This window comes from Rhinolophus hipposideros (assembly GCF_964194185.1).
Source record: "Rhinolophus hipposideros genome assembly, chromosome: 3".
NCBI classification, from domain to species: Eukaryota; Metazoa; Chordata; class Mammalia; order Chiroptera; family Rhinolophidae; genus Rhinolophus; species Rhinolophus hipposideros.
In genome coordinates this window covers 39,382,867-39,395,768 of record NC_138049.1, presented here as the reverse complement: position 1 = coordinate 39,395,768, position 12,902 = coordinate 39,382,867, and the positions used below count along the sequence as shown (strand labels likewise).

General features: G+C 36.5%; 1 protein-coding gene across 8 annotated transcripts in view; it reads right to left on the bottom strand.

Annotated features, from left to right (window-relative positions):
• The window catches only part of FAM184A (family with sequence similarity 184 member A), a 106,884-nt gene that overhangs the window by 50,613 nt on the left and 43,369 nt on the right, over positions 1-12,902 (bottom strand). For all 8 annotated transcript variants that reach the window (XM_081044803.1, XM_081044806.1, XM_081044805.1 and 5 more), the window contains 2 exons: positions 12,214-12,411; positions 8,160-8,282 (listed from right to left, as the gene is read on the bottom strand). In XM_081044803.1, the coding sequence (XP_080900929.1) occupies positions 8,160-8,282; positions 12,214-12,411 (321 nt within the window). The remainder of the gene's footprint in view (positions 1-8,159; positions 8,283-12,213; positions 12,412-12,902) is intronic.

Below are 12,902 nucleotides of genomic sequence, written 5' to 3'. Positions count from 1 at the left end.
GAGTTATTTGCTTCAATAAATTTCTGTAAGACAGTTTGAGTTGGGATTTCCATCATGATTTTCAACAGAGATCAATACTCAGATTACCCTTGAGAGCGTGCATACTAAGGGAATGCAGAAGTAGAAACTTTCTCCAGGAACATCTATCCATGCTTGTTCTTCTCTTATCCATTCCCTTGCAACCCAGTCATTTTTTAATAAAGTACAAATATGGACATGAACATAAGCCCCGCCCCCAAGCAAGCATCCACATATTTTACTGAGCATCTTCCAAATGCTTCCCGTTTCCCTTAAGATAACATTCCCTTAAAAACGTTTGTGGGAATTCCACAACTGTGGAAGCCTCTACAGCACAGCTCCTGTCTCTCCAGACTTAAGTTGACAACTCTTCACCATCCTGGGCTTTACACTTATTGGGAAGAAGAGTGGCACGTGGTTAGGAAATGAGTTGAAATCATACCACCTGGATTGGAATTCTGGCTCTAGCCACTTATTATGTGACTTTGGCAAGTTACATAAATTTTGAGGACTTAGGAAAAACTATACAAAACAATGTCTGGGACATAGTAAGAACTAAATTATTATTATAGTCGCCATAGCTCTCCATCTACACTGGCATCCCTCCAATTCCCAGAAACTTTTCAGGCCTCAGGGCCTTTGCAGAAGCTTTCCGCAATTTGTTCTTCTGATAAACCCATTAATTACCTATCACCATGTTGTAATATACGTCAGACTTGTAATTACTGGTTTCCATATGTGTCTCTCCAGGATAACACGGACCGTATCTTAGCCATTCAATATATTTATTGAATAAATGAATGAGTCAATAACAGAAAAAGTTCGTATATAGTCTTACTAGTAATAAAGAAATAAAATCTCTTTTCATCTCAATCTTTAGGTATTTAAATCCTAAAAGGACCTTCAATTTCTTGACCTTGTATTGTAGTGGGGTGGCCACTAGGCCACATGACACCTCTAACCATAAAAAGGTAATCCCCTCAGCTCTGGTAGCAGCCCCAGAACATGGAAAGAGGAGCAAAGAAGCTTATGTGTGAATTAGAAAAAGATTTCTCTTCCTCTAGGCAGACAGAGTTCTGTGGAAATGCATTTCTAAATTTCTTCTACTATAAACAGTGCTGAAATTTCATCAGCAATCTATAATTATCCGCTTAGGTTAAGTACACAGAAATGACACTGCTGAATTAAAGGACATGTCCATCTTAAGTCTTTTATACATGCTGCTAAATTCCTTTCCAGGAAATTTGTACAATTTTATATTCCTTTGAGTGCTTATTTCTTTACCCTTATCAACACTTCATGGCCTCGCTTAATTTTATCATTGTTAGTTTTATGGTACTAGAAATAGAATCTCATTGATTATATTTCCAGTTTCTATATTACAGTGATGTTAAAATTGTTTTCATGTTCTTTAGCCTATTAAAAATAATTAGGGTGTCTTATTTTTCTTGTTTTATACACTCTTAAGGTATTAAAGACATGAATTTTGTTACTCATAATCTGCTAATCACTTACTCCTCCCCTCCCAATTTTTCCTCTCATAATTTTACTTATGGTATGTTTCGATATACAGAAATTTTAGCTTTAACAATACAAATACGCTGCGGGTTTTTTTTTTTTAAGTGAAAATAATTTATATTTAGAACTAGTCAGCTGGACTCAGTTTAGATGATCCAAATTTTGTTGGCAATATACAACCCATCATAGTCAGGAGCCAGTCCGACATATGTCTTCTTTTCTCCATCAGGCCTGATCAGGGTGCTGACCTTGGCCACGTCAATGTCGTAGAGCTTCTTCACAGCCTGTTGGATCTGGTGCTTGTCGGCCTTGACATTCATCCACAATAAATACAAGTATATTGTCTTCTACCTTCTTTATGGCTGACTCAGTACTTAGAGGAACTTGCTGATGGCATAATGGTCAAGCTTCTTTCTCCTGGGGGCGCTCTTCCCAGGAATATCCGGGCTGTCTTCAGAGCCGCAGTGCCTTGGGCCTTCGGAAGGCAAGTGACGTGTGGATCTTCTTTTTTTGTGGCTGTGGATGCCTTTCAGCACTGCTTTGTCTTCAAAGGCTCTGCTTTGTCTTCGGCTTTGGGGGTGTCAGGGGCTTTCTTCTTTGCTTTCGGCGCCATCTTCGTGAAAAGGGTCAAATATTGTGTTTTTAATTCATGACTTTGCCATCATGTTTCCAAAGGCCTTCTTCGTCCATCTGTATTTTCATATTTTATTTATATTAATATTCATGATTCGATATTACATTTTAATCCTTCATCCATGTGGAACTTTTTTGGTACAAGTTTGAAGAAGAAACCTAACCTCATTGTCCTCTCCTCTTCTAGTTACATAGTCTTAAAAGAGCAGTGTCAACCATTGTGATTCAGATTAGACCTACTAACTCTGGCTATATCCTCCTTTCCTATTGCAACTGTAGAAAAGGCCTCAGAGAACTGTTATTGCACAGCCTTTTCAGGCTTCCTCCTTTGACTTCTAAGCACTGTATAACACTGTAAGGCCATTCACCCTCTTATAAGTAGTATCTGCTGTCCTGGTCTCCTGATATCCTTAATCCTTGTTCTCATGCTTCTGATTTCTCCTCAATCTCTTTCCTTGGCTCTATAAAATCAGTATTGGTGGCCCTCTTTATCAGTGATCCATTCTCATCAGCTACCCTTGGGTGAGATCTTCTGTTTCAATGGCTTAGAGGGCTGCTTAATCTTTAGCTCCAATCTTGAACTCTCTTAGTTCCAGCCTAGATGTCTTACAATCACCTCAAAGTCAGCATATCCACACAACTCAATGTCTTGCCATCCCAATGTATTTTTCCTCCTGTCTTCCTATCTTGGATTCTAATAGTGGCATCATTATCTGTCCAAATACTTGAGTCACTTTCTACCACTCATTATATCAAGTCCTCTAAATTTTGTCTTTGAATAATCCTCTCTACTCCCAGTTTTACTTTCTTACTCAGGATGCTAATCATCCCTTGCCTATACTAATGTAATAGTATCTTAAGTCATCTATCCAACTCTAATTACCAATCCCCTCCCCACATAATTCATCCTCCTACTGCCACCAGAGTAAATCTTTTTCTATGGTCATCTGATAATGTGGTAATTGCTACTCTGTTGCTATCACTCCATCATCAGGATAAATTCCAAAGTAAGTCTTTGTCAGAAGAGTACGTTACCATTTAGCTTCAACTTTCCTTTGTTCCACATCTTTTGACAAGGTCCATCTGTATCCTATGGTCAAGTGCAAAAGTTCTCAACCAGGATCAATTCTGCCTCCAGAGACAGTGTCTGGAGACATTTTTGGTTGTTACAACTAGAGAGGAAGGGATGGTATACGCTACTGGCATGTAGCGTGTAGAGGCCAGGGATATTACTAAACATCCTAAAGGATTACCTGGCTCAAAATTGTCAATAGTGCTGAGGTTAAGACCCTGGGACATTGATATTGAACTTTCTATCGTTCACTGAGACATTATAACTCAGTGAACAATATGACTGTACTTACATTATCTCTCATACCTATATTATCTTTCATTATTACTATTATGTATTACACCTGCCTTTCAAAGACCATCATTTATATCACATTTTTTAATTCTCCAATATCATGTCCTCCAGAGCTTTTATGAACCCTTATAATCAGAGATCTTCTTCTGGACTCTAAAAATATATTTATCACTGAATCATAACAGCCACTTGAAATTATGAGTTCCTTGACATTTTATCAATCTATCCCTACTACCTAAGAGATACCATGCAGTCAATAAATGTTTACTAAGTCATAAAAATATGCAAATGTTACTGATTTACTGGATTCTATAGTTCCAATTTTTCTGAAGACCAATCAAGTAATAAATAACGAGCTATAAAATTATTTCTACTCTATGGCCCATTAATTTAATTTAGGGTAAGAGCTAGACAAAAAGACAATTTTTTAAAGGAACAAAAGTATATATAGACCTGATAATTTACCCACTTACCAGTAAAAACAAAACCCTGATAAGCAGGGTTGAGAGAAGGCCTCTCTAATACCCCTGGCTCCTTAGGGTCTCGGGCCCACGGCTGAAATGAGCTTTGGTCAGTGATCAGGACACAAAACAGGCTTTTGGAAAACCCCACCTTGCTACTCTGGCCAAGGTCTTTGCACGATAGTCCCCTTTCCTTAAGTAAGGGGGGAAACTCCTTAAAATTATCACTATTTATAATAAAAAATTTTAAAACATTAAATGCTCAACAGAGAAAATGTTTAAGCAGCTATGGTAAAGACATATGATGAAACACTATGAGTATTTTAAATGACTACCATAACATGTAAACAAAGTTAATAAATGAAAATATTACATGGAATAAAGTTTTGTAAATCAAGAGTACCATAGGACTTCTGAGTACAGATTATAACTGGATTAAAATGCACATACATATTTTAAATGCCATGAGAAAATCGGGAATTTTAAAAACATTCTTCATATTCTTAGTTGTTCTTTTTTTTTATTAACTTCATAAACAGCAACACTCAGAAATTTTAGTACCTACCAGTGACTCTGAATGATGTAATTACAGATCCCAGAATAGAGTTAAAGACTCAATCACTGCTTGAATAGTTGACTTTAATTAAAAGGGAGACTATTCTGGTTGAGCCTGACCTAATCAGGTGAGCCCCTAACAGAAGTGAGAGAAATTTGCAGCCACAGAGGTTTTCCTGCTGGCATTGAAAGAGAAAACTGCTATGTTATGAAAGGAGGCAGCCATGTAGCAAGGGCTTGAGGAGGGATTCTAGGAGCTGAGAGCAGTTTTTGGCTAACACCTAGCAAGAAAATGGAGAGGGACCTCAGTCATACAGCCACAAGGAAATGAATTCTGACCACAACCAATAAGCTGGAAAGAAAACCCTGCAACTCACATAGGACTGCAGCCTTGGCTGTCACCTTGATTTTAGGCTTGTGAAATCCTGAGCAGAGGATCCAGCTAACCCATACTTGGACTTCTGACTCACAAAATTGTGAGATAACAAACACGTGTTTTTTTAAGCCAATAAGTTTTGTGATAATTTGTCACATAGCAACAGAAAACTAATACTCTGATTTATTTATAGGAAGTTGATTTAGTTTCACGCACTCAACATATATTTCATTCACAAATATTTACTGATCTGCTACCATGTGTCAGGGAGAATATCAACTGTAACATAACATTTGATAATAAATCGAAACATTTTTAACAAAGTACTGAAATACATACTGTGTTTCCCCAAATATAAGACCCAGCCGGACAATCAGCTCTAATGAGTCTTTTGGAGCAAAAATTAATATGAGACCTGGTATAATTTTTGCTCCAAAACTAGCATTGGAGCTGACTGTCCAGCTAGGTCATATTTTTGGGGAAACAGGGTATATACATATGTTAAAAGTTTAGGTTCAGAAGAAAATCTACAACTTAAATGTTGTAAGAACATTTAAAAAGACCATAATAGTCAGATTTATTGGCCACTCAGTCTAGTATTTTGTGTTTGAAGGTGATCTCAAATCACATCTCATAGGAAAACGGGGTTATCCTCCACCTAAGATTTAGACTCATTAGCTTCCCTTAATATCCTATTATGATTCTGGCAGTCATCGATGTATCTAAATCCATACTTGACATATTTATATATTAAGGCTGTATCACTTGTAAGGGTTGATATCAAGGTCCATCAACTTATGAAGACAGTACATTCTTTGATGTTTTTCCCCTAAAACAACTGCTCTGCTTATGAAGTATCCCTAATTCTTTCCTTCTGTCTTTCCATCGCTATTTCTACTTCTCAACCAATAAATGTAAATGGAATAAACTCTTCTATTTAAAAGGCAAAAACGTCAGACTAGCTTTTTTTTTTTTTTAAAATGCAGCTATATGTGGTTGGCAAGAGGCACACATAAACATAAGAATGCAGAAAAACAGAAAGTCAGTGTATGGAAAAAGATACACCAGTCATATCAAACTAAAGGAAAGCTGGTTATACAATATCAGACAAAAAAAACTAAGCCAAAAAAGTATGATTCATTAAGTAGCTACAACAATTTTATATTTGTATGTACACAACAAAGCCTCTAAACATACAAAGCAAAAATTGACAAAGAATAAACAAACCCACCATTACAAGTTTTTCATAACTGACCAAGAAAATAAAAATCAAAAAGAATACAGAATTCTTGAAGAAAATGGCTCCAATCTCAGTTTAATAAACAGGCACACAGACTACATTACATTAAACAACTGGATGCACCCAGATCATTACATTTCTTTCATGTGCAAGGTACAATGCTAGCCTTAAGAAGTTTCAAAACTGTTTTTCATACAAACCACGATTTCTACCCAGAGCAATTAAGGTTAAAAAGCATTTCAATCTCACACAAATCTTCCAGAGAACAGAAAAGGGAATAAGTCCTACTTCATTTTATAAGACTAGTGAAACCTTAATTCCAAAATCAGAAAAGGATGGTGTAAAAAAGGAAAATTACACTCTTACCTAAGCCTAGGCTCAAAAATCCTAAAATGAATATTAAGAAACTGAATCTAGTATTATATAAAAAAGATATATCTAATACTTCATGACTAATTAGGACTTATTCTAGAAATCCAACTTTGATGTAACCTTAGAAAATTGATTAAATATAAGGTACCACATTAACAAATTTAAAAAAGTATAATCTCAATAGATGCAGAAAAATCAACATCCATTTGTGATATTTTTTAAATTAGGAAACTAGAAGTAGGAGAAAATTTCCTAAACCTAATAAAGATCCTTTATAAAACAAAATTTTAGAGAAACATCATAATTAACTGTGAAATATTGATATCCTTCACTTTAAGAGCAGGAAACAAAACGAGTTTATTATCTCTGAAGCAGAACAAGAAAAAGATGTCCTGGGTTGAAGGAAGGGCAGGTAAGTGCACGTGGAGAGATGAGCCAAGATGATTCTTGGGTAGCTATTCTAATGTGCAGGCACCAAAACTTTGCCAGGGTGCTAACTTGTGAATGTATCAAAAAGGGAAATCAATTACATATTTATTAGAACTCTGCTCAGTGAGACTATTGTATGTAGGCTTGATGAATACTTAAGCCATTTGGAATTGAGAGTAGAATTCCAGAGGACCTGTGTGAGAAACACTGATGGTCACTAAACTGCCTTCTAATGAGTAGGACATCACAACTACAAAGATTGTGTTCTGCCCAGAGAGGTATGCAAATATGGAGCCAGTGGTAGATTATCTTGGACAGCAGAAGAGAGGCTGAGCTAATAATACCGATAACAATCCGAACTCTCTATCATTCCCAAATGATACTTTCTCTGGATAAATGTTTGAATATAATTAAAGAATACTGAATACAAATGATTAGCTTGCACAGGGGCACTCGTGTTTCGGTGTGATTTCTGTGAGCAGAGCCAGAGTGATGAGAAAGCAGGCCTTACAGATTGCTGGGGGAGATGACGCTAGTGGGGTAGGAAAAGCTGACAAGACAAGAAGTGTCAAGACAAGAACTTCTTTTAGGAAGATCACTCTACAATCCACAGGAAGGATGAACCGGAATGAAAGGAAAAGAGCACGGTGGTTCTGGGGCATAGCTGAAGCAGCGCAAAAGAGAGACAGGTATGGGACATAGAGTATTGTCATTTTAAATTGTCTTTACACTTATTTTATTCACATTTTGATTTATAACATTTTTATTATATTTTAGTCTTAGATTTTCATGGGCTAAACATACTATTTTTGTATAGAAATTTAAAATTATTTTAGATGTCACGATCTGGAACTTGTAAAGTCTTTTCCAAATGGAGATACAGAGTGCTGAATACAAAGACAATGTTTGCAAAAGTGTAGAGAAAAACCTTCTTTGTTTTCTTTCCTATACAGCAATGTTCTCCTTTCTTCTGCTTTTCCCTCCAAAAGCACCTCAGTCTAATGTTTTCAGTAGTAAAATTTTACCTGGTAAGACATAACTAATGTACTGTGAATAACTCAGCATCTTTTTTGGATTATTTTTACTCTAGATCTTACCTTCTTCACTGAGGCTCACACCTACTTACACAATGTTACCAAATTAGATCTTATCATTAAGACTAACACAGGTGATGGTCTAAAGAATTCTTGCCTCTTGATTGGCTATATTCAGCTTGTCTTCCCATTCTTTCTTCAGGTTTTCTAGCTCTTGTTGAAGCTCATTTTTATCCTCTTCCAGGTTTAGTTTCTCCTTTTTATATTGTTCCTCCAATTCCTTAGGAAAAAAAATTTTTTTAAAAATTAACAAAATTTCAAATATTGTATACTTCAAAGACTCCACAAAACACTGTTCTGTTTATATTTTGACACTTTACCTTTCAAATTAGCCTTACTTGTAATTAATAATGCCAGAATTAATAGTAAATCTAATTAATCCTAGGGGCTTAAATTCTATCATTCTCAATGACTTAAGATGTAGCAATTAAATAATTTTTAAATGGTAAGAATATTTGATCAAGTTGTAGTCCAGAAAACCAGAAATGTGTGCTATAAATGACAGTTTGATGAGATAAAGAAAAAATTATATCTCTTGAATTAAGAATTCTTTTATATTTATATATTTTAAAAATTCGGTAGCACTTCTGGAACTCAGTGCCAGACTGGAACATAGCCAAGAATTAACAAGTACAAAAATCAAGACATCTGAAGAGCAATACCAGTAAAATGGATACTTACTGAAGAACACCTACTATTTGCCAGGCATGTATTTAATTACAATTGCAATAAGATATGGTGCTTGCCCTTAATGAGCTCATGGTATCAAGCAATTGAAAAATGTTATTAAAATTTGAGATATATGGGGAGTGCAGGAGTATATGGATGGGATAAGTTCTCGTTTGGTGGGGAATCCTTCACAAAAAAAGCCATTCCTAAGTATGTACTGGAGGAGAACACCAGTAAGAAAAGATGGTGAAGCAAGAGGGAAATACAACATTCTAGGAAGAAGAAAAAGCATATGCAAAAAACCAGGAAGGTGTAAAAGAGCATGGTATGTTACAAGTAATTTAATACTTTATAGACGTAAGGTGAGAGGAGTAGAAAATAGGGTTCTGTGTTGGGAGTCCCCAAGACAAACTCCAGGTTCAATGATTTGCTGAGATGACTCACAGGACTCAGCATATAGTCATACTCACAGATATGAGTTATTCGAGCAAAATAATCAAAACACAATCATCAAAGGGAAGAGGCTCACTGGGCAAAATGTGGGAAACCAGGCACAAGCTTCCAAGTTCCTCTCACACAGAACTCTCCAGCAGGTTGTGACACCACATTAGGAAAGTTGACAAGAGACTCAGGCTTAGGTGTTTTACTGGGGGCTGGTCACATAGGCACCCCCTGACTAGCACGTGCCAAAATTCCAGCCTCTGAGAAGGAAAGCAGGTGTTCAGCATAAACCATACTGTTTGCATAAACAGTTTAGGCACAGTGAGCCATTCTTATCAGGGAATGGTGGGCACTCTTCAAGATTTCAAGTTCCCACACACCAGCCAGGGGCCCATCTTGCCCCATGCCTTTCTAAGGATGGCACTGGCAGGCCTGCTGTGTTAAATGTCTTCTGTATAGATTTTCTGCATATTCGCTTTCAAATGGGGTGACTGAATTAGAGTTATAATGGAAAATACACAGTAGTCTTCCTTTATCTGCAGTTTCACTTTCTGTGGTTTCAGTTACCTGCATTCAACAGCAGTCTGAAAATGTTAAATGGAAAATTCCACAAATAAACAATTCTTAAGTTTTAAAGGGAGCACTGTTCTGAGCAGCATAATGAAATCTTGTGCTGTTCTGCTCAGTCCCACCCCTAACGTGAACCATCCCTGTCCAGCATCTCCATGCTGCACACGCTCCCCGCCTGTCAGTCACGCAGGAGCATCTCGGTTATCAGATCGACCATCCAGCATCAGGGTGCTGGTGTGCACGTCACCCTTGCTTTACTTAATAATGGCCCTAAAGCCATTCCCATAACTATTACAGTATATTGTTATAATTGTTATATTATTATTATTCATCTCTTACTGTGCTTAATTTAGAAATTATACTTTATCATAGGCATGTGTGCATAGAAAAACAGTATACGAGTATACAGGGTACTATCTGCGGTTTCAGGCATCCACAGGGGGTCTTGGAACATATCCCCTGCAAAATAAGGGGAGAAAGCTGTAGTCCTCTTAGATAACTAAGTAATAAGGAATGGAGAAGTGGCCTTTAGCTAAATGTTCTTTAAAAGATAGTCTGACACTGGAGAAGGACCATTCTGGAAGGAGGCTGGTTTCAGTTTAAGCTCAGGCATGAGCTAGCTAGGTAAGAGAGGATAAGCTCAGGCATGAGCTAGCTAGGTAAGAGAGGATAAGCTCAGGCATGAGCTAGCTAGATAAGAGCTAGGTAAGAGAGGAATGAAGCAGCAAGTGATAAACAAGTTATTTTGAGGAAAAAAGAAGGCTACATGTAAGGCTACTGTAAAAGGTTTTGACTATGTTCAAATACTGGAAACTCATGTCATCTGTCTTATGGCAATCACGTTTTAAAGAAAGATTGTAAGACATACAAGTGACAAAGCAGATTTTCAGGTGGCTCTGAAACTGACACGTAATGGATGAAGGGATCAGAAGTGAAGAACACAAGCAAAAATGATATTGATGCCTTGATTCTACCACAACCACTTAATATAGAGGAATAAAGAGAGGCAAAAGGCAGGACACCTGCAATTTAAATATTCTAATAAGACAGGAGAAAGGCGAAGGTGATAAAGAGATGCAGAAATGAAAAATAGTAACAAAAAAAAGGAAGAGATTACTGAAGCAGCAGTTATCACTAAATACTTTGCTATAAAACCTTAAACAATACTACATACATACATAGTCAGTAAGCACGTACACGTGCCACAATTAAAGCTGTACAAACTGGCCCTGGAATAGTGAGCAACAGAGAAAACGACAACCACAATTTTGAGAAATAATTTATCATTAAGTTTTGTCTCTAGCTACATAAACATATAATAGTACATTTAGATAGAAATAACATTCTAACAGGAATTTTTATTTGAATTTTTAATCAAGTTTAGGTTTTGAATATTTTTTCCAACTAGTTGTGTCACAAAAGGAAGGGACATAATGGCAGAAGATCTCACTTCACATCCTACCTCTTTCATTTACTAGTTTTGTGGCTCTAAGTAAATAGTTTGGTTTATTAAACCTATTTCACCATCTATATAATAAATAAGGAGTACATAAGAAAGCTCTTAGTAAAATGTAAAGTGCTATTACATAAAACATATAACGACCATCATTAATACATGTGTATATAAGGTGCTGGTTAAATGCTTTAGGGTTTGATATTTGAGACCTGAGTTCAAGGCCTGATTCTTATTAGTTACACGTGCTTGAGCAAGTGTTGAACCTCTCTGTGCCTCCACGTCCTCTTCAGTAAAATGGGTATAGCAGTGTTATAAGAATTACATTAAAAAAAGGATTACACATAAAACATCATTGCCGTGTCTAGCACACAGTAAGAAATACTAATAACTTACATTTATTTATCACTATACGCTAGGACATGTCTGGGTTCTTAACACTTTACTTCACTTAACGCTCACAGGAACATCCTAAGATGGGTCTTATCTTCCTGTCAGATGAAGAGCCTGAGGCATGACTTTTGGGTTCCAAGGTTAGGCAATTAGGAAGCAAAGTGCTCAGTGTAAGGCCCACATCTGTCAAGAAACCTTGCTTTTTGTACTATGCAATACTGTCTGTTAATGTATTACTATTAGCAAGCTGATTACTTAATTGAGGCAAAACAAAACAAATCATTTTCCAGGAAATTAAACTGTCTAGAGAATAAGTACTTCATTGAGTTGAGGCTTCCTAAGGAGCATAGCTTTGTTGTTGTCTCATGAAGCGACAGCTCAAGATCAAGAGAGTTCTTCCATTGCGGCTGATACAAAGTAGAAATGCCTCATATCAACTTAATAAACAACACCCCATATCAAGAGCTTTTATGTGTATTACTCTTTGAACCAAGATTTACAGAGTGATTACAAGACAGTAGTCATCAAAATGAAGCAACTCATTACTCCACAACATAGGGTACACTGGATCATTACAGGAACTCCACCAATTTGTAATGCAATCCTAAAATGAATTTTTCCTTACCGATTGCAGCTTTCTCTTATCCCTAACTGCATTACTGTGGACAGCCTCAATTGCCATATGGTGCTTCCAGGCCAATTCTTCCAAAGTCTTAGAATGGGCCTCATTTAATTGAGCCACCTCCCCTTCCAATCTATTTTGCAGGTTTTTTAGCTCCATTTCATAATATTCTCGCTGAGTTTTCTTTGCTTCATTTACTTTCTAAAATTAAAACAAATAAAGATCAATGATTGGCATTTGCTTTTTTCATTACTGCTATTAGTATTTTGAATACTCAGTAAATACATAAACTTCAATGAACCGAGTACTATAGGATTTAGTATATGGAACATGAGCATAACACATCATTGGTGTTCTAAAAAAAAAATGACAGGGGGGCACAGGCAAAACAATTTTAAAGCAAGTGATAAAATAGACTATTAGGTTAGAACCAAACAAGAGGTAGCACATCTGCAAGCTTAAGGGAGAAAGGCTTCCTGTATGTCAAAGCTGTACACCTAACGGCTTACCAATTTACCCACTCAAACGATATTCAATACAATTTTAGCAAGTGCCAATTACATGCTTTTTAAGCATTCACAGTTTGATGAAGAAAATTAAAAGACCATGGCAATATAATTTTATAAATTCTATGTAAGGAGTGTGGATAGTGTGTTATGATAGTCTACAGGAAAGAAGCCTAACCTGGATGG